This window comes from Carassius auratus, unplaced genomic scaffold (assembly GCF_003368295.1).
Source record: "Carassius auratus strain Wakin unplaced genomic scaffold, ASM336829v1 scaf_tig00019316, whole genome shotgun sequence".
Classification (NCBI taxonomy): Eukaryota; Metazoa; Chordata; class Actinopteri; order Cypriniformes; family Cyprinidae; genus Carassius; species Carassius auratus.
In genome coordinates this window covers 394,784-417,275 of record NW_020524947.1, presented here as the reverse complement: position 1 = coordinate 417,275, position 22,492 = coordinate 394,784, and the positions used below count along the sequence as shown (strand labels likewise).

Below are 22,492 nucleotides of genomic sequence, written 5' to 3'. Positions count from 1 at the left end.
TTGTTTTTTGCGTTTAACCTTGAATATGCATTTGTAGTAGTTTTCCTTTGAGACACAAAATTTATGGGAGGTGAGTATTAAGATGAATAACGCAATGATTTAATAACATTTTGTGCTCTTCAAATTATTTGTATTTGCTATATTTTTAATGACCAAAAAAGGCACTTCTTAAAGCAGGTGGTAATTTGCGCTGGACTTGGTAGATTGCACTGGTTATTGTGGGAATGATCTGGCTTCGTCTGTCTTCTGTAAGTTTGCATTGTCAGTAATCGGCACGCATAATTTTCCCTCCATCGGCAAATTTATGGAATTGTGCTCTAATGCTAATTGGCCTTGTTTAGTAAATCTGGCTCAAGGGCTCCTAAAGGGGTCATATAATGTGATTTCTATTTTTGCCTTTTCTTCAGTGTGTTATGTAGGTATTTGTACATGTATAGATCTTACAGAGTTACAAAGCTTAAAGTCTCCCACTAAAGGATTTATTCTATCTAAAAGATAAGGCTGATCCAGACCATGCTAAACGGCTCATTCAAACACGCCCCTACACATCTACGTCAAGATGTGGAAATATTTTGCGTAATGCCGCCCAATGTTCACTCAAAAAAAAAGGTGTGGTTTCAGGAACCGCAGTTAGTGTTAAAGCAGTCATGTCAGGGAGATGCTTTGTGTTTCGAAGCAAAAGCTCTTTATGTGGCCTTCCGAAAGTATATGCAATGAGGAATCATTGTTAAGATTTATTTACAACAGAACAGCCCAGATGTTCAAATTTGTACAACACATTTAATGGATGACAGTTTTGTGAACCTAGGAGAGTACAAGGCTGGCTGTGCGCTATTTAAAAAAAAAAAGAAAAAAAGGTAAATTCCGACTTTGCTATGACAATCTTTGCAACGATTGTATAGTAAAATGCGCTACACAAATAAACTTGAATTGAATCTGGTGCTTATTCTGAATCAGCTACTTTAAGTGTTTTCTTAATAGTTTAAGTGTTTGCTATTGACTGTTCAAATGCAGAGTTTTGTGCAGCGTAGAGTAACATGTTGTGTGACTACGTGTGTGTGTGAGGGTAACATCACAGCAGAGTAAACAGACTGTCAGAAATCATAGCACATAAGCTGTCTTAACCGTGGCTTGTGTACTGCATCATCACTGTGTCTGTCACGTGACTCTGTTCCCCTTTCGGGCTTGAACTGATGGTAAAACGAAGGACATTATTAACAGTCTTGATATTTACTTTGAAAGATGAAGCTTGCAATTATGGAAAGGGGCGTTGCATTTCCGACGAGTGCTTGCGATGTTCGCCCAATAACAATGCATTGGGTCAGTTGGCCATTCAGAGCAGCCTGTGCTTGACGGAAGGAGGGACTTTGTTGAAAATGACGTTTTTGAGAGAGGCGGGACATAGAGGAACTACAATAGTGTACAGTATTTGAAAAATGTTTTTTTTTTTTTCAAAATTAAAACATGTCAACATATTCTGTTACACCAAATATACAAAATAATGGTCTTTAAAATAGCATATGACCCCTTTTAGTGATACCCTAGTAATGACTGAAATTGACTTTTTTTATTTTTTTTACTTTGCATTCTTCCTTGTTGTGTGGTTGATGGTCTTTGGTCTTGAGAGAGTCTTAAGGCAGAGAATTTGTTCTCTAATTAGAAAAGTGAAAAAAAAAAACTGTATTAGGTTGTGTTAGGCCATGACTCATTTGCAATTGTGTTTTTGATTTCCTCCATATACTAATGAATGTTTTTTACCTTGAGTGATAGATGGGTGTTCTTCCCAAGTTTCCAGCTGGCGGTCTGAATGAGAGAAGCTCATTAACATTACAAAAGGTACTCATTCTGCTGCTTCAACTGAATTGTGCTCTCTATTTCTTTGTATTTTAGCTTATTTAGCTTTAAATTTTTTGCTTTAAACAAGAGCACATTTTCTATAGTAAACCTAGATGAAATCCTACAGTATTTACCAAAAGTGAGTCATACAACTTACGCTGTGTTCTTTCTTGCTTGGAACTTGAAGGTCCCAGCAAAGAAAATGCATTCTCTGACAGATTGTACATAACATGCTGAATTACCTTATGTGTGTACAGTAATTGTCCTTTTTGTTTTCTTTTACCAAATACTAATTGTTTTTTTGTTTTTTTTTACCTTGAATGTCAGGTGAGTGTTCACCCCAATGATCTTGTGGCTCATCTGCCTGGGAGAAGCTCACGGGAACATCTGGAGCTGACAATGATGGAACTGGTAAATTTAAATAATTTTACATGACACATTCATTTTAATGGCTGGTTTTTATTCATTAAAGGAATAAAAATATGATCAGAAAATCAACTTGAATAATAAGTTTACAAACTGCATGTCATCTATTTATTCAGCAATCGGAAACTTGACCCACCCTGTTATGGAGTCAGGCTTTTGAGTTGTCATAAATGCAGTGAATTTACAGCTTTTACATTGTGTTTACAGTACTCATGTAGAGCCTGTTACCTTGACAGCTGGGGAAAGTCTCAAAACGGGCCTGCTCTGGCTTCTCCATGGCCCTTTGGTGGTGATTAACAAGTGCTGTTGAAAGAATTGGTATGTAGATGTTATGTCTGCCTCACAAAACAAGATTTTGTACTACACAAAGCCTTACTAAAGCTTGAGATTGCTATCACTTCTAATTGGCAACCAAATGTTTATTATTAAATCATCATTAGTATGTAAATCCTCAAGTTATGAATGTAATGATAGTAGTTTCTGTCCTAAACTGTTAAAATAGCAACAGAATTGGGTGACGCTGAAAAAGAAAAGTGATGTAAACCAACAAATCACGAGAGCCTGTGCTATACATTGATCTTACCATGGCTAAGGAACATTCTTGAGCATGGAACAAAACATCCACAAATATCAGTTTTCTCAATTTAAAACTCACAATTGCTGAAAGAGTTCACTGCTTTGCTTGTTGTAAGCAGAGGTCGTACAACAGGACCTGAAAAAGAATAGCACTCAGCAGTCACACACTATTATGCCTTAGTCATTTAACTGTTTTATTGTATTTTTACCTTTTGTCTTGATGTATTTTAGAGGTGCTGGAGGTTTTGGTGCAGGCGGGACTTTTGGTGCGGGCTGGATTTTTGGTGTAGGTGGATTTTTGTCTCTATTCATTTTAACTTTTGTTTTTGGGGGTTTCATGAAGCTCATCATCTGATGAGAATGTTTTCTTTCTAAGAGCAAAATCAGGGAATTAGATTATTTTACAAAAATGGATTCTATAGGTAATAAACTAGCATGTTTGTCAATTTAAAAGAAATCAAAAACAAAAAAAAAGCAACAAATACAGTGTAATTTCCTTTTCCAATTCAAACTCCAAAAAGGGTGCATACTACTTTCTGTGGTCTATATACAGGTTTTCTGACACCGTACAATAACCCAGGAAGGTTAGGAAAAGGCCAAAATATATATAAAAAAGCTCTTCTTACGTGAATGTGGCAAAAAAATTGGCAAAATTGACCCTTTGCAGAAAGTTTGATTGACATGCAGGCTGACCAATCATATCGCAAAATCTGTGATTTTAGTCCGACAATTAAACCAGACTGGAGATAAATGACCGGATTAACGTTGGTGGACTAAAATAATTTTAGTATAGACTTTGTTAAATAGGGGTGCACGATATATATCAGCCGATGATTAATGCACATCTCTTCAGTAAAGCTGGTTCTCTAATCAGCGGTAAATTTCATCAGGTGCGTGATTTCACATAGAGCAGCTGTTACTACACAGAGCCATGGTTCACAGACAAGCTGCGCAAATCCAAGTTCATTATATGCTAGGATTTGCACAGCATGTCTGTGATCAATGGCTCTGTTTAGTAACAGCTGCTCTATGTGAAATCACGCACCTGATGGAATTACAATATTTATGTTTGTTCACATTTGTTTCTTTGTGTGTGCTGTTGCGCTTATAGTTTTGATTTCTCCACGAGTCAGACAGGCTGTACGAGCCTCAACTTATGTGACCTTAAACAGAGTTTACACTGAAAGTAATACAATCAGAGTCATTCTCGCCAAAGTTTCCGTGCTGCCCTAGTTATTGTTTATTCAAATTTTAATGAGGTTAATTGTCCTGTCGGTCAAGTACAATTCTTTCACTTGCCCCTTCACAAAATCCACTTGTCCCGGACAAGCTGAAAAGCGTTAATGTCGAGCCCTGCATTAGAAACTGAACATGGCTGGTTACTAATTGTGAGTGAAAAGGTAGGGCTGAATTCAAGATTATAAGTAAATAAATTTATCTGTTACTCACATAAACTTTCTATAGTTTCAGAAGACTGAATATTACTGTTTGTTGAAATTACTTTTCAATGTATCTTTTTAAAGTGAAATATGTATTTTTACAACTTACTTGTGAATTCTTTTTATAGAATTTTCAGATTCTGAGATGTCAGAAGTGTAGCATGCCCTTTTCCATTTTTTGGAAATGTTGTCAAATGATGCTGAAATTATCAATATGTGAATTATCAGTATGTGAACTTAATTCATGAAAACCTTAAGCTGTGGAATATCATGTATTAGTAATTTTGTCATCTGTTTTAATGTTTATTTAAAGTGTATTTTAACTTGCTTACCCGACTCATGTAGAATTCTGGCCTGATGCTTGGTCCAACCCTTATCTGGCTGTGGTGCCTCCATCAACCTGACGCTCTTTAGTAACCGGTCCAAGTCTTTGTATGGAGGCCACCATGAGTGGCCATCTGAGTACCAGGACTTTGCTACAGGACCGGTACTCCCTTCTCCGACGAACTCCACTATCAGGTACATGTTCTTTTTGTTGTTGTTTTATTTTAGCTGGAACAACCTAAAGCCCCATAAAGTGTAACGATTCTTATTACATTTCAGTTGTTCATATGCATGATTCAGTTACCCAAAATAAAAGTAGCAAGTCCAAAAAAAAAATAAAAATTAGTGTGTGTGTAAAAGAGGGACTGAAACAAAATTACGGTCATAAGGAACTAAGAAAGCTTTCGCCTCAATGTTCTCAAACTTGCAGAAATGTGTTGGTCCTGAGATGCCATCAACTAGATGAATACCAAGTTCTGAGGATGGAAGGGGATAATCAAAAAAAGGTTCATGATTGTTGAAGGTAGTGTAGGCCACGTAAATGTCCTTCGCTGAAATTATATTTTGCAGCTTTGCAACTTTCCCATCAATGTAAACAAAACTGTTGGCCTGGTCCAGTTTAAGAGTGTAAGAGCAGGTTTTTATTTCTTTGTACTGTGAAGATCCATGAAAACATTCAGGTAGAGGGCCAGCCGTGTGTTGTTTCTTAATTTGTGTTTCGAAAATAGAAATGACGTGGAGGTTGAGTAATTAATGACAGATTTAACATTTTTGGGTGAACTATCCGTTTAAAAATGTGAATTCCTGGTATCAAAAATCAATTGTTATGATGAAACTGGCAAATCAGAGATCAGAGACTAGCAGGATGCTAGTATTTATGTATGTAAGAATCTCTTTAATGTCTTCATTAAGACATTACTAACATGCTGCATGATGTTGTAATTGATCTAAACCCAAATACTGAGTGGTCATTTAAAATATATACTTACAAAGTCAAAGATGTTCTCAAGATGTGGCTCTTAAAAGAGCCGTTGTGGTGTATGTAGCTGCTGTAGACAAAAAAGAAGAACGCATACGAGTAAGATATGTCTGTACACATTAAAATGTTTTCACTTTCATCAGTGGTTATTGATTAATTAGGATGTTATGATGAATCTGGCAAATCAGATGCACGATGCTAGTTTTGTTTCCATTTCATTCATACATGCATTTAATAATTTTTTTATTTTTATTCCTTTATGTATTCCTTTAGTGTCTTCATTAAGACATTACTAACATGCTGTATGATGTTGTTGTAATTGATCTAAACCCAAATACTGAGTGGTCATTTAAAATATATACTTACAAAGTCAAAGACGTTCTCAAGATGTGGCTCTTAAAAGAGCCGTTGTGGTGTATGTAGCTACTGTAGACAAACAAGAAAAGAGAGAAAAAGAACAACGCATACGAGTGAGATATATCTGTACACATTATGTTTTCACTTTCATCAGTGATTATTGATTAAACATGTTGTGATAAATCTGGCAAATAAGAAATGACGTTGACTCCACTTACAACAATAAGACGGCAATCGACACTGAAAAAGAGAGAGAAGATAATTAATTTCACTGTAGTCTATTAAATCCCAAAGTTTATAGTCTCTGATGGATATGTATAATATTATTTAATAAAGCATGATAAGAAGAAGAATGCAGAGCAATGTTTCTGATGAGACCTTACAGCCCACTAACAAATAAGCCAAAGTAAAAATGCATTTTCATTCTTGAGAATCACCGATTTCTATAAAGGTGTCAAGGCTTATGAGTTTTATCTCTCTCTCTCTCTCTGTCTGTCTCTCTCTCGCTCTCTCTCTAAGTGCACGCGCCAGCGTGTGTTAGAGAAAGGGTTTACGCGCTCGCGGTTAAACCTGACAAGTGACAACGCACTACTTTCCATACAATTGTGAATAATGAAGATATTATTAAGAATAATTGTATGATTGGTCTCTTTTAAAGTAATGTTAACATGACATAACTCTAAAATGAAAGAGCGTCTCTCAAACGGAGCGGATTGGCTCTATCAGCAATGACGTCACACGGATGTAACGGCATTTCGGTGTTTAACGGCGCTGATGAGCGGCCTGTAACTATATATTAAACGACGGAAAATCGTCTTCGTGAAATGTGATACAATTAACGGAAAAGAAAAATTTCTATAAGTCCAATTTTTACTACAATTTAACTGGTTTCATGAGTTAAAACGTCTGCTATTTATTTTAGTAGTATAACCCTCAGAAAAACGAACTGTTCCCTCAGACGGATTGTTATTATAATTACAATTTATTACTTTCTTTCTTCATAGTTTTAAATGTCATTTACTTTTGTTGTCGGTCCATACTTTTAAAAAGTCATTTCACTAAATAGGTTAAGTAAAAAGTAATTTACCTCAGGAAAAGGCACTGCTGGGGATGTCACTCAAAGTTGAGTCAGGCTGTGCGCGCTGGGCACAGACCCCTGCTTATATAGGACCGCTGCCCGGTTTCGCGGGCTTGGCACGCGAGTAAGAATTTAAGTTTTAAGAAAAATAATTATTTTCATTTTTTTATATTTTTTTTATGTACAATGATATAATGACACACAGCGTTAACTTTGCATTAAACATAATAATAATAATAATAATAATAGTGTTTTCCTATTATATTCAAAGCAATGGTGTTACCAAAAATATAAGCCATATAATTTTTTGTTTTGTTTTACTTCTTTATTTTCTTCCCAGACTGAGAGTTCCTTTTTTTTATTATTATAAATTGGGCAACCCCATAGGTGGCGATGTACGCGCGCGAGTCGCCAATGAGCCAAGGGATGAAGAAGTCCTCAGGGCAAGATGTGGTGGAGTTATGGTTGAGAGGTAAAGTATGAAAGGTGGAAATGTATAGATTTATGATAGTATGTTTGTCATTGGTGAGATTGTTGAAAGGTTTTTAATAGTGAACTAATTTTAAACCGTTTTAACCGACCATATGTTGAAGCAACGCGTTTTGGAACCAACCGCGGTGCATGTTCAGTTAGCAACAAACAAATTTGATCCCAAATCAACTGCGATACACGTCACGTTAAACGCATGGCAAAATAAAAAAAAACAAAGAATATTATTTTATGTTCTATAATTGTTAGAAATGTAAATGTATGCAATACTATAAATCCATAAAATTCCAAACCTTGTGACCTAAAGACATGCATGTGCACATTATGCACAGTTTTTCGCTCAGCCTTGTGCAATATAGAGAATAATCATAATAATAATGATATTTATTGCCTTTTGCTATAAAAGTGACATTTTCTTGAACATTTCTTAATGAAGACATTGAAGGGGTAATTTAAAAATAAAAACTAGCATCCTGCATCTCTGATTGCCAGATTTCTCATAACACGCATAAATATAAACAAAGAGACTCAAGTTATAGCTCTTAAAAAAACCTGTGTGTGTGATAATGTCATATAGTTAGTTCAAAATTGCTTTGATTTAGTGACTTTACCATTTGTTTTAATGATGTTTATTTACAGTGCAATCTATTCTGCTTACCCGACTCATGCAGACTTCTGTCCTGATGTTTGGCTGTAGTCCTTCCATCATCCTTTTGCAACCGGTCTATTTATGGAGACCACCATGATCTAATCTATACAGATCTAGTTGTCTCTTCTCCCACAAACTCCTCTTTCAGGTATATATTTTTTGTTGTTGTTGTTTGTTGTTGTTTCAACAATGTTGACTGTATTTTTGTATACCAAAACAACTTGGGGGTGTCAAACAAACTTCCATTGAGTACCATTAGACCACTCAAGAAGAATTACCTCATATAACCAAGATTTAATGTTGTAAAGCAGATTTTGAGCGGATCTCCTTCATTCTGCAGCCAGCTCACCAGAACCTCTGGGTGCACCAGCTGTGGATATTACAGGCCAAACTTTGGGTGAGGATCTTTCTCCCACTGTTCACCACCAAACCTCTTCCTATATGTAAACAGTTGTTTAGCACACTGTTGTCTATATTTGAATGGGTAATTTTTAGGCTGCAACCAATTATCTTAATTAAATAATGTTCTAGATTAATTTGATAAAATGCCACATTTTATTTTCTTTATTTTTATTTTCCGCATCTACTTACAGATGTGAGTCTCAATGTTCTCTGCACACAACTGCTTACAATAGTGTTTCGATTGCTGTCTGTGTGAAAAAGTAACTATATGAACAAGTAACTAAAGTCAAGCAGTATTTAAATTGTATTTATTTACAGAGGTATATGAAGTCACACTTGTCTGTTTGTGAATATGTTGTGCAGCACAAATCCATGAATGAATGTTCTTGAAGTGAGTTAAACTTCAACAGATATCCCCTGCTAAGGGAGTAGGGAGCAATGAACACTTTGTAGGGACCATGTCAATGGGAACACAGGTTATGCACAGAGCTCTCTTCTAACGAGCTGATTATCTGAATCAAAAAGAGAGACTTACAAAAATATGTAGAGCTGGTGGGCACGGGGACTGGAACTGAGAACCGCTGCTCTAATTAAAGGAAAGTAGTATAGTAAAGTATTATCAAAGATGGCGACATCCATACAATTAAAAGTCTTCTGTTAAATCTGAACCAGCTGCATCTTTTATAACTCGGAGTAGATAGGATTATTTGGGTCACATACAGAGTACAAAACTTGAAAGTAGCGGAGAAAATGCTTCAGTAAAGAAATATTATTTGCAGTTTGCTCTGACAGATGCTTTGACAGATGTGTGTGGACCTGAGTCATGTTTCTCCAGAGCACAACTTACATTTGATGGTAGAGTCCTTGTCTAATTTTGGAAATAATTGAAGAGAATAGGAGTGCAATGATTCTGACTACAATTTACGTTGTACTAAAATATTTATTTTAAATGTAGGTTTAATATTCTATGTTATATTTATGAGAGCATTAAATGTAAAGGAGTATACATGTAATTACTACAGTTACTACACGTAAAACAATTGCTATGTTAAATGTACTATTTTCAGAATATACGGGTATATTAACGTGAATACATGTTCCCCATAACAGTTAACATTTAATGGGTGTTTTGTTTTTAGGATTTTTTATGTTTTATGCTTTAAAATGGCAAGCAAAGAGTTTTTTTGTTTTACAATGTCATGTTTGTATTTTAACCCTTTTTTTGGCTAATGTGTAGCACAACTTACATAAATACATTCACTATATTTGTTTTCTTTGACTTCAGTTTTCACATTGTTTGGAGGACAAAATCGGGAAGGATGTAGGGGCACACAGTTTGGGCACACATACACAGTTCATCTTTGGGTTTGTTGCTCTGTGCTGTTTGATTGTATGGTAGTCAGAAGAACTTTGTTCAGTTTTATTCATTACTGTCAGCTTTCACAGCGATACTGCTTAATGAGCAATTATCTCTATCAAACATGGACCTTAAAGGGATGGTTCACCCAAAAACATTATTCAAATAAATATTGTGACAATCATGTTCATGAATCTGATTTCAGTGGCACAGCTGTGTAGTATCTAGTACAGAGGTCGTTGACAGTATTGTGTGCATTGTACATGATGTTCACTGCCCAGTATTGTATTATTGTTTACACAGTAAGTTTTCAGTAACATTATTTCCTTATAAAATGCTCTAACATTTTTTTTCCTCTTCTTTTCTCCACCAGACACCCTAGGACAACATCCTTAGCACAGATCCACCTATAGCCCTCCATCATTCCCACATCCATCTTGCAACAGTTTCATTAAGTGCAGTCCATAACCAGTTCACAGTCTACACCTTGTCCATTGCAAATGTTATGGATTATTCTAATAGAGATCTTTCTATTATTTTTTTTGAGACAGTTATTATGTACTCTGTTATGTTGTGAATAAAGTCAGCCCCCCCCCCCCCCACCACCTCGATGCTTTCAGCAGTTAATACATTAAAGTGTGTCCTTAATGTTTTATTATTTAAAGATTGTTTTAAAGTTTATTACAGGCTCAGTTTATTTTTTTTCACTAGAAAATAAAGTGGAGTATTAACTGTCATAATCAAGTATGAGACTTTTGTCAGTATCATTAATTCTATGAGGCAATATGAATCAAATTAACATTTGTATAGGGTTTTCATCCGAAGGCTTCTTCCTTGTTCAGTTAAACATCAAGGGTTTTCTATGCCTTTGTCACCTTTTACTTTCTCATTGGAAATTATGAGCATCATTATTTGGAAGAAAATAAGAATATGAAAATGGCTTTGATTTCAATGTATTGAATGGAATCAAAGAACCACACAAACCTTTGACCTTCACACAGACATTGTATAAATTAAAGTGTTACTCAAATTATCAAGCTTGTAATGTTTGTGTTTGTGTTTAATGTGTGTTTATAGTTGTGGTTGTATTTGTATTTTATTATAAATGCATGTGTCTAGTTGGACGCGAGTGGAGCGATGCAACGCAATAAGATAATCACTGATATCGCCTACACACACTGGAAGCGGGCGAATTGACAAATCCTCGTCAGAAAAAAATATTCCTCTTTATATTTCTGGAATAGCTCTTTGCAACAATGGTCGCGTCTGTGTGACATTGTAGTGCTTTAAAAACTCTAGTTTTCCGCATTTATCTGCTTGCTCCGATCGGCGCTGCGTGGCAGCATGTAATTTGAAATGTTGAAGATTCGTCGTATAGACGTCGTATAGAGGTAAAGGAGACGGCTCATTAACAGCTAAAAACATTCGATCGAATGCGATGTTCACCAGATGCTACGATCTTTCATAGACGTCTCCGCGACGTACCTGTGCTATCTGGGTATACAGTATTCACTTTCAACTTCAACTGTAACGTTATGCTGTATTCACACCAAACGCGAATAGAGCGTCTGGCGCGAATGATTTCAATGTTAAGTCAATGCAAATGCGCGTTTACGCGCGTCTGGAGGTCTCGCGGCGCGAATGGGGCGTTAAGCGCGGCGCGGAAGACGCGAATTCGCCTCATTCGCGCGTCTAGTTCGCGCGAATGACGCGAATTGACGCGCGAATAGGGCGTTTCGCGCAAAACGCGCGTTAAGCGCGAAGGTGCTTTTTGTGCATTTAGCGTTTGACGCGAATTCGCGTCTGCCGCCCGAGTTGAAAAATTTGAACTTTGGCGTAAATTCGCGCCGCGTTAACCAATCAGGAGCCTGCTTGCAGCTGTGGTGGCAGGCCCGTCCGGAGTCATTCATTCAACATGGAGGAACGACTGATATTATCAGTTAGCAGTCATCCAGAAATTTATGACACAAGTTCCTATTTCTATAGAGACAGGAATAAAAAGGACCTTGCTTGGAAGAGTGTCAGTGAGGAGATTGGGCAACCTGGTAAGTTGTAAATACACATTTCACTTTTGAGTCACACGTTTATCGACCCGCGGCCTTCCCGCCGTTTTTTACAACTATTTACTTTTCGCTAACAAGATAATGTGTTTATTCAGAGGACGTGTGCAGGAAAAAATGGAAAAGCCTCAGGGACACCTACCTGAAGGAGAAGAGGAAGGAGATGGAGAAGAGGAGTGGGTCAGCAGCAGGGTCAGTGAAGAAGTGGAAGTACTCACAGATCCTGGGATTCCTTGAGCCCTTCGTCACCCCACGGGAGACCACCAGTAACATGGGGGGGTTCGAGACCCAGGTCACAGAGTACAACTACCCCAGGGACCAGGGAGAGGGAGAGCCGGAAGCAGGGGATACGGAAACAGGTGAGTTTCAATTAAGCCAATTTACAAGGCATATATACTGTCATTGTTTAAAGATGAAGAGTATAATGTAATCTCTCTTTGACCATTGTTACCAATGTCTTGTATTAACATATAGTATTGTCTTTGCAGAGCCTACAGATAACGAAGAGGCTGATCCGAGATCCCCTGCTGCTTCTCCTGTCTCCCCAGTCCCTGGTTCTTCACCCCCTGCTGCTGTACCCACAGGTGTGTGAAGGCAATAGTACAAATAATATTTAAACATGTTATGGGCAGAAAACATCAGTACAGTATCCACTCATAGCTTTAACATTCACATAGTCAAAAAAATTGCGAATTAGTCCTTTACTAATAATCATTGTATTTGTCTATGCAGACTCAATTCTATTGCAATGTGTGCCACCAACCATCTGCATACATACTTTTTAACTAATGCTCATTTACATGTTTATCTTCCTGATGTTTATATGTCTGAAGTATAACTTTAATTATGTCAAATATGTTAAAGCAAGTTCAAAACAATTTCACCCTTGTATTTAAGCACTGGCTATGTATGTCACTCACATAGGCACAGATTATTCCCCCAATATCTAGACAATTTTGTTATTTCAATTATCACCTTTCTGTCTTCTCATTGCACTGTGTGTTGTATTTTTGATTTCACAGGCCAACAGAGGAGGAGAGGCACCCGGCGGCCCCGTGATGGTCCGTCGGAGGTGGAGCAGACGCTGCTCCAACTCTTGAGGCGTCCTCCAGCCCCACCACCACCACCACCACCACTACCACCACAGTGTGCTGACGAGCACTTCCTCCTCAGCCTTCTGCCTTTTCTGCAGAGCATGCAGCCTCATATTAAGGAAACTATCAAGTTTCAAATTTATAAATTAGCGATGGAAAACAGCACCGTTGTGCTAAATTTGGAACAATCAGACCCCAACAGCCCACAGTAGGCTTTAAAAAATATGAGGCAGCAGGCTCTGCAGAAAACACAGAATGCCCTCCTTCCTCTTCTCCTTCATTTTGTTCCCTGAGGCTCTTCCACGTTCCAAGCGAGCTCCTTTTTTTTCTGTCTCTATATAGTTAAATGGTTGTACATTGCTTGTATTTTTTTAAAATTTATATTCAGATTATTTTATGTTTGGCCTGAATAAATTATTTTTAAATATGACCAAATGCCTGGTGTGGATCTATTGCACAACAAATCAAGTGTTTTATCACATTAAAACTTGATTTCAATATATGACACATTCATTTTGTATTGAATGCTATTTATTCCATATCTAAATCTTGATTATATGAAACATGTATTATAATGTTAAGACAACCAATATACTTTAGTGTGTCTGGACAGTGTTGTGTGAGGAAAACAAAGAAATCACAGGAAGGGTCAATTAATTTTGGAGGCTAGCTCTGTTTATCATCAAAACAAAAATAAATGACATAATTTTACAGTAATAACCTGAACACAGACCTATAGAATTATACATAAAATGAGGAATGAACTTGTTCAGCTATGTTAACTATGAATTTTTTTATCATTTTACCTGCTTTTAGCATTTTACCTTATATACTAATGTGGAAAACCTACCATTTGAAAAAGCTAATGACTCAGGGTCTAAAATTATTAAATGTGCATTGTTGTTGTTCGCCTGACAGCCTGGAACTGGGCCAGCAGGAGTAGAGCAGACAGATCGACAGACCAGACACAGTGCAGCCATGACCTGCAAACAGAGGAAGCAGAACAAAACATACAAACCAATAATATAATGTTATATAATAATAATAATATAATATATATATACATACATACATATATATATATATATATATATATATATTTTTTTTTTTTTTTTTGTGTGTGTGTATATATATATTAGTAATGGATGTAAAACTCTTTTAAGATAGTCATGCTCTTTATAGGTTTGTGGGTGGTTCTTAAAAGAGCCGTTGTGGGGAAGTCATCAGTAGGACTTCAAACACTACTCCGTCGGCTGCCATGCTACTGCTCCCTCCGCTGAGAAGTGTGCCATGAAGACATCCCTCACCCGGACTGCCTCTCTGGAGGAGAAGTTTGCTGCAACCCGACCCAGACCTGGCAGTGGCTCCTCTCCAGCTTGTCCCGCGCCCCTCACAGCAGGTGCCTCTCTCCTCTCCGAACACCTCATGAAGTTGTGGAGAACACATGTCGCCTTCACACAGTTCTCCGCAACTTCAGGGTGGACCTCGATGAGCCGCCGGTACATCCTCCACTGGCATTCTCCACCACCAGTCGGGCTCTGGAGAGACGGTAATTGAAGACACGCCTCTCCAAAGGAAGGGTGCGTCCAGGGAAAGGCCGCATGAGGTTCCTCCGCAGCGGGAACGCCTCATCAGCCACAAAGACATGGGGCTGGGGTCCTCTTTCATCAGCACCAGGTAGAGGCTGGTCAGGAGGCAGATGAAGTGTGCCAGTCCGGAGAGCCTGCCCAAAGGCGGAGTTCGCCAGGATCCCACCGTCACTGGTCCTGCCGTACCCCCCAACATCGATCACCCGGAAGCGATACTTCGCATCCACAACTGCAAGGAGAACAATGGAGAAGGTTCCCTTGTAATTGTGGAACTGGGATCCTGAGTTGGGGGGTGCCTTCATCACCACATGCTTCCCATCCACCGCTCCACAGCACAAAGGGAAGTTCCACCGCTCCTGGAATCCCTCTGCGATGGACCTCCAGTCACCAGTGGTGGGCACAGCCATGTAGTCCTCCACAAGGCAGTCCCAGATGGCAGTCACTACCTGGGGGACAATCTGGCACACCGTGGAGACACCCACCCTGTAGCTGGACGCTATGGTCCTGAATGAGTCCCCAGTGGCAAGAAACCTAGAAAACATGGTTATAAATATTATTATAATGTTAGAACATTATTATAAGTAACACTGCAATAGTAACACTTTATTGAATTTAAAGGAAGCCTAAAATCACAAATTAACAAGGATTAAACTGTGACTGAAAGACCAGGTCTAAACCAGGACAAAAGTAGGTCTCAATCAGCTCTAACCCACGATTGTACCAGAACAAAATGAGGTCTAAATAAAATTAAATCAGGACTTAAAATACAAACACCTACTGAGTATCACTAGAAAGAGCACCAACAGTGGTAATGTTATCCGTAGTTTGAGAAACATTGATAGCATAGCGTATTTAATCATACTGTATTTAATATATGTAATATACTGCATTTAAAATACATAACGTTTCACATTTACTAACCGAAGACAGATGGACAGGCGCTCCGCAGCTGTTATAGAGCGCCTGTAGTTGGTGTCCTGGAGAGTGATCCTCGCTCCGACGCGGGACAACAGGGCATCAAATTGGGCGCGAGACAGGCGGAAGTACCGCTGAAAGCGGCCGTCATCCAGGCGCAGCTCCTGCAGCAAATGATGAAACTCACCAAACTGGGAACGCCTCCGGAGGGTCTGGTGGACCCAAGTACGGTGACGCTGACCCCTACGCCGCTGTTCTGCTCTCCAGAGCAAATATAAAGCGGTAACTTTCTCGATGAATACTCGATCAACATCAGCCATCTTGCAAACAGACAACCGCTAGCACTTGCCCCTCCCACTAGAAGCGGATTTCGCCTCGAACGCGCGTCAATTTCGCTTCAAGCGCTTGTTTTTCACGCGCGTCTATTTCGCTCTAGACGCGCGAATGCACTCAAAATGGTCAAGCGGCAAACTTATGGAACGCGCACGGGGCCAATATACTATAAACGAAACGCGTCATTTTTGACCGCGTCAACACGCACAGTTTGAACGCGTTTTTTTGGTCCGTGTAAACGCGAACGTTTTTTACGTCTAAACGCGAAGTTTTTTGTCATGTTATTTAAAGACACGATCGTTTGTATCGCCTTAACGCAAAATTTTTGGTCGTGTATTTTTTGTTACGTGTTTCTAGACGAACGTTTTCGTCGTGTAAACATGACATTTTGGAACATGTAATATTTCTGAGTCTTATTTGATGTGCGACATACACATTTTTCTGTTTTAGTTAAACTGGTGATAATTTAGAGTCAATGATTAAATACATTCAATGACTGCATGAATTAACATTATATTATTTTGTAACATTAAATGAATTTGTCCTGTAGGTAAAGTGAGTGGTCTCTGTTATCCAACGACCATATTTCCCCTCTGGTTAATACATTCGAGGTGTCTATTTGGACCACTGCAAATAGCCTACTTGTTGGCAGAACTAATTACACTAGGCCAGTCTACCCTATATGTGGAAAAAGTCACCTCTTTATTCAGCGGTTTCTGTGGCGTAACGTGTTCTAACGCGGGTTCTATTCCCACTGACAGTGCTTTTTTTAAATAACTTTACAGTTATTAAACGCATTTGTTTTCAATAAATATGATTTGACTTAAAATTCAATTTAATTCATAAAAGTTACATTTAGGGTAAGGTTAGGGGTGGCTCTAGGTCTTTAATATCTCAATATGTTGCCATGATTTTAATAGTTTTATAAATATAATGATTTACTGTCAGTTATATTGCAGGATGTTTAATGCACAACAATACTGATGAGCAAATAGTAATGTTATCTGTCACTATTTATAAGTAAATAGCATCTTAATGTCTACTGAATCCACAACTGTTGCTATTTACACTTGGACTGGCTGCCCCACAGTTTATGTGGTCCGCCTGCTGTAGTGATTCTGTAATGTTTATGTGTGGTATGATTGTGTCTGTGTTTAAATGTTGAATAAAGATTTGTAAATTGTCATAGGCTACTGATGCTTTGTTTTCTGCTTTTGTATTTGCCTTATTGTTATAATTGTTAAATTTGTGATTGTTACAATATATTGTTGTTATTAGATTATTTTTATCTGATATATACAGTATACATACAGTATATTGTGTATTATTTCCAGTCAAACTGACATCCCGACTTCAAGCAGCATTCCAGAGTCTCTCATACCAGATTGATGCTGGCCCACTCACAGATTACTCCAATCATTTTGAAAAAACAATAGCCACGGTATTTATTTAGCCTTTGCTAACTTTATTGTTCATTGTATTTATTAAAGTTGAATGATTTATGGCATTTATTGTCACTATTATGTATAATTATTGACACCCCACCGTAGACCTCACTAATTATCAAACCCTGGCTATGGCCGTATCCAGTGTTGTATGTTATATACATATGTTAACATATGTATACATATGTGTATATAGCCTATTACATCACTTATGTCTTATAAGTTTTAACATGGATTTTTAGATAAATGTTTTAAACTATACACATTTTTTACAGATCTTTAATAAAAAGGGTTTCAACTTTTCATGCTTGTTCAATGAAACCATTATAATATGCACATATGTGGACAAGGCTGTGTATAATGGAACAATTGAAGTCGTGGTTATGGGGCATTAAATAGACCCTTCTACTTACTCAGAAAGCAGATGAACAGCCCATAAACATCTTTCACCCTCATTAGCTTCAAAACTTTTAGCTTGCTTTGAAGAGAATATTAAAAACAAGAATAAATGTGTGGGGTTTATTATATATTTTTGCATGATATGGTGGTCAAAACTTTACAAACACCTTGCAGAATATAAAAATTTTTTCACACAAATAAGTGTATTTTTGAAGATTTGTTTTAATTTAGTACTGCCATGAACAAATCATTTCACATAACTGCTCCTGTGTAATGGAATATTGTGGTCGACCAGAGAAACCCCTCACCAATGGAGCAATGTAAGCCTGGGGAAGTTGACAGAAGAATAAAATGAATTATAACACAAAACATTATATTAAAATTACAGTCAATCTGACTATTTAGAGCATAACTTGCGGTTGAGGCAATGTTTCCAGAATATCCATGAATTCAGACAGACTATTCAGGATACTATTTTCTGTTTCTGGACCAAGTAGTCACACTCTAGACCATGTCATACTTCTGGCCATTGTCTGCATTCTGTAATTCATAAACATAACTAGTTGTAGTAAAACTTGCAATCTTTATGTTGGCTTGAGAGAGAGAGAGAGGGAGACAGAGACCACAACCAGGAAATAACCATGCAATAAAATGTATGTGTTTTAAACATGGTTTCTGAAGCTAAAGTGTTCTGTGACAGTATAAAATTACCATGCAGCAAGCAAATATACAGTAACGTTAATACAGTTTTTAAACGTGGCTTCTTGTCCCCAGTTTATGGTAACACAGAACTTTTAACATAATTTTGACATAAAAAACACTGTTGTTGTAAGGCATGGCATTTATCTTCTATTATTTCATTTAGCATTTCAAGTTACTAGAAGTCAGCCATCTTGTAAATGTAATATGTTTTGGACATACCTGGTTATGATGATATTCAAATCATACTCCGTGTTATAAGAGAATGCCAACTGAACGCAGTCTATAAAAGTTCTTTGACAGTTTAATAAAAAATTTCTAAGAGCCATCGTAGAGAGCAATCGACTTTTCCACGTTACCGGAGACAAAAAACCTGCATGAGTACAAACGGGATGAGATGCCGCAGCATGACACAGCACCGACATCACAACCAACGTATAAATGCATCATTGACTCTAAAGTTTTACGCTTGCCTATGTACATGGCAACGTAAAATTACGATCTCATTCACGAACAAATGTTACGTGTGACGTTTGCATAGGTATTTGCTTACCTAACAGCACATCATCCCTCACGGAAAGAAATGTCGTCTGATGTTTATATATGTATACAGCAACGTGCCATCGCATCACAAATGCAAATTAAATCCTAAATAGAGCAACGCTATTGGCTGTTGTGCGGTCTGACGCGACACCCGAACATATACTTCGTATTTACGCGTACAAACTGTGCGTGTTAATGCGTCCAAATTTCACGCGTTGTATATAATAGGAATTGTCCCCAACGGCGTTCCATACAAACTAAGCGCGGTAGACGCGAATTTGACGCTCTATTCGCGTTTGGTGTGAACACAGCATTAGTGGATTGTTTGACAGCCTCCCTCTTGCGCTTAATGCAGCTCATGCTAGCTGTTAGCCATAATTTTAATAAACCATTGTAGAACCTTTTATAGACCGAGGTTGCCGAAATTAAGTAGGATTTATAATTTGCGACTTTCTCCCTCAAGCGACAGGCCTGTAAATTGTCATCTGCTCGTTATTGGCATTTGTTTTCCTTTTTTACATACATGCTTTTTATGCTAGGGATGTTTCATTCACAAACCGACCTGATACTTTAGATTTAACAAATCTTAAATGAACAAATACATTTTTTACACAGTGGATTAAAATGCTGATAAAGACAAGAAAAGATGGGACATAAAAATAAAAATAAAACATGTTTATTCTGTGGCACCTAAAAAAATAAATAATTTGGTGCCTAATTTTGTTTCTTAAAGGAGCCAGTTGCTAGTTGAATATTTTGTCTGGAGCCCTGTAGATATTAATTAATAGTCTAATTCTAGAGCCTGCAAGTGATTTTGTTTTTCCCCATTCAGGTGTTTTGTTGAAATAGTTGATGCTCGTATGCTTGTGGTATGAAAAAGACGACAACAGTGCCTTACGACAGTGGTTTTCAAATCTGGACCTGGGGACCCACAGCACTGCACATTTCATACATCTCTCTTTACTGACACAAGCTTAGTTTAGTTCATGGAGCTCTTTCCTGAGGAGCTGATTATCTGAATCAAATGTGTTTAACTAGAGTTAATGTACAAAATGTGCAGTACTATGGGTCCCCAGGACCGCAATTGTAAACCACTGCATTTATGAGCACCTCCTGTGCTTCTAAGCATTTTAAATGTTTAAAAAATATAGGAGTCTACCTGATTTTGAGCAGTGTAAAGGCTCTCCCCTATTCATACACAACCACATCACTTTGTGTTTCCCACAGGATTTTCATTTGTTATTGTGACTGTGGAGGCTGGACCTTGTTCTGTTGGGGGATCTGGGGGTATGGCCTTGTGTAAGAAATGACATACATTTTAAAGGTAAATTTGTCTATATGGTACACTTTGAGAGTTCAGTATTAAAAGTAAGTAAAATGTATTTATATAGCACCTTTCACAATGCCACTAGATATCACAGAAATTTGCTTTCAGACCATACTGTTAGTTTAAAGCTTGTGTTTTTTAAATATTCTAAAGAACCCATAGTTCTCAATGATAAGGGAATAGAGTTCCAAAGCCTTGGAGCCACAACACAGAAGCCACTGTCACCCCTTTTCTTCAGACAAGTTCTAGCAATAGTTTAAAGGTCTAAGCTTACCAAAATCTACACAGACATTTTTAGAAAACAATATATTTGTTTCAGTACAGAAAATTTTTAAAGAATGATTGTAAACTTTTTTTTTTTGAGTGTACAATCACAAGAAAAACAAGCAGAACAAATCAAGCAACAAGGCATTCATGTCGATCAGTTATATATTCATAATGAAGTGCTATCAAAGCACATTGCATACTAGTCCTCTATACTAGTCCCCATTCCCCAAGTAATAGTTCAAACATCAAATAAAACACACCAATAAAACCTTTAATTTATGGGGATGAACACCGAAACAAGCTTCATTATGAAGCTTCTTATTAAATGGATGTCAAATCTATAATTTGTTATGGCTGGAATACACTACACGATTTTTGCCCTTTTACACTATGGAGAAGTTGATGCTAGTTGTCAAATATCAAATGCGGTTTGTAGATTTGAGTTGACAGAATCCATAGAAAATCGATTGACTAAACTTAAAGTGACAAGCATCAGTTAATATTTCAATAATGTTTATGAAGTATTTACATAGACGTTCAATGTGGAAGAGCTTAAAGAGAGCACACTGAGCTTAATTGGAGAAGCAACACTTTTTAATAAATGTTATGTAATATTAATTAAAATGACAGGGCTTTGCTAAATAAATATGTATTAAGTTCATATTTGAATTTAAACAGTTATTATTAACAATATCTATGAAATTATACTTCAAGTAGTTGTCTTCAGAAACATTTTTTGTTATGCTGCTTGAAAGTCTCTTCACACCCCAATAGCAATCATTAAGTTAAGTGGTCTAAATGTATATATATATATATATATTCTGTGGAAAGCATAGGACCAAGAATTATTTTTGCCTTTCCCACCTGCATGTCACGATACATCATTAGCGTGCACACGTATGTGGATCACGACAGAGCGTGAATGTCAGGAAAACATCAACAACCTGACCTTCCATCCTAGTATTGTACTTCTTGTACTAACTGTGCTATAAAGTTCTCTCACCGTTGAATGACACGATGAATTGTAGTAATGTTGTCTCTGGTTGTCTGGTCTGCGTGCATTCAGGGGCGTGGCTTTGGATTTGCAGGGAGGGTGACACGTTTGCTTTCAGTGCTATCAGGCTAAAGTTAGCATTTTCCATGATCTCCTCCTGCACCTTCAAGAGGTCCAACTCATGCTTCGTTTGGGATTTTAACAAAGAAAAAAAGTCTATGTATTGACTCACCCCCCTTTTTTTAGTTATTGTAAACTCATAAAAGTTTGTGAATAAGTTTTAAGCTAAATCTCCTAACTAGGACACATAAGATAAAAATACTCTGCCTTTCCTTTAGAAGCTGGAGAACCACTTAAAAAGGAAGATTCACAGTTTGTGGCCACCATCAAAAAAAAAAAAAGTCTTGGGTGACTTATCTAAATTGTATATACCAGTGGTTTTCAACCTGTGTGCCACAGGTGGTATTGCAGGTGGGCCGCAAATTACTATTAAAAGAAATGATAATATTGTTAATATATGTAAAAGTATGTCTAAGTAACATAATAACATCATTTCATATATATATAATTAATTAACCAAAAATAAATATTAAACTGTAACTAAGGAATAAACCACCAATTTATATTTATATTTTTGCTACAGAACAACAAATTCAAACATGCATAAATGGCTGTCAACGTGTTCCCTCCTGGCGCTTGCTCCACTGACTCCACTTTCCTGTTTTGCTGACCGGTGCCAGCCCAAGATATTTTCTGTTCATTGCCATTTCATTCTGGGGCTGTGCGATTAATTACATTTACATTTACATTTATTCATTTAGCAGACGCTTTTATCCAAAGCAACTTACAGATGAGGACAGTGGAAGCAATCAAAAACAACAAAAAGAGCAATGATATATAAGTGCTATAACAAGT

The 22,492-nt window shown here is 37.3% G+C and overlaps 2 protein-coding genes and 2 long non-coding RNA genes across 6 annotated transcripts; 2 read left to right on the top strand and 2 right to left on the bottom strand.

Moving 5' to 3' along the window:
- Positions 1 to 1,699: 1,699 nt before the first annotated feature.
- Positions 1,700 to 10,961, top strand: LOC113076203 (uncharacterized). Of its 3 annotated transcripts, XR_003281135.1 has the most exons (10): positions 1,700 to 1,836; positions 2,164 to 2,247; positions 2,470 to 2,580; positions 3,070 to 3,124; positions 4,623 to 4,796; positions 7,403 to 7,487; positions 8,144 to 8,301; positions 8,465 to 8,550; positions 9,841 to 9,920; positions 10,286 to 10,961. It is a non-coding gene; the product is annotated as an uncharacterized LOC113076203 (long non-coding RNA). The 3 variants fall into 3 exon arrangements; XR_003281136.1 differs by lacking the exon at positions 9,841 to 9,920 and having other exon boundaries at positions 2,499 to 2,580; XR_003281134.1 differs by lacking the exon at positions 9,841 to 9,920.
- Positions 10,962 to 11,713: 752 nt separating this feature from the next.
- LOC113076206 (formin-like protein 16) lies at positions 11,714 to 13,465 on the top strand. The gene is made up of 4 exons (XM_026248866.1): positions 11,714 to 11,957; positions 12,071 to 12,331; positions 12,461 to 12,556; positions 12,995 to 13,465. Exons 1-4 carry the CDS (start codon positions 11,828 to 11,830, stop codon positions 13,276 to 13,278), a joined length of 771 nt encoding a protein of 256 aa, XP_026104651.1. The 5' UTR covers positions 11,714 to 11,827; the 3' UTR covers positions 13,279 to 13,465.
- Positions 13,466 to 14,219: 754 nt separating this feature from the next.
- Positions 14,220 to 16,049, bottom strand: LOC113076204 (protein ANTAGONIST OF LIKE HETEROCHROMATIN PROTEIN 1-like). The gene is made up of 2 exons (XM_026248865.1): positions 15,577 to 16,049; positions 14,220 to 15,186 (listed from the first exon to the last, which is right to left on the bottom strand). The coding sequence occupies exons 1-2, from the start codon at positions 15,888 to 15,890 to the stop codon at positions 14,520 to 14,522; spliced, it is 981 nt and encodes a 326-aa protein (XP_026104650.1). The 5' UTR covers positions 15,891 to 16,049; the 3' UTR covers positions 14,220 to 14,519.
- Positions 16,050 to 17,592: 1,543 nt separating this feature from the next.
- Positions 17,593 to 19,545, bottom strand: LOC113076205 (uncharacterized). The gene is made up of 3 exons (XR_003281137.1): positions 19,000 to 19,545; positions 18,669 to 18,819; positions 17,593 to 18,287 (listed from the first exon to the last, which is right to left on the bottom strand). It is a non-coding gene; the product is annotated as an uncharacterized LOC113076205 (long non-coding RNA).
- Positions 19,546 to 22,492: the final 2,947 nt, after the last annotated feature.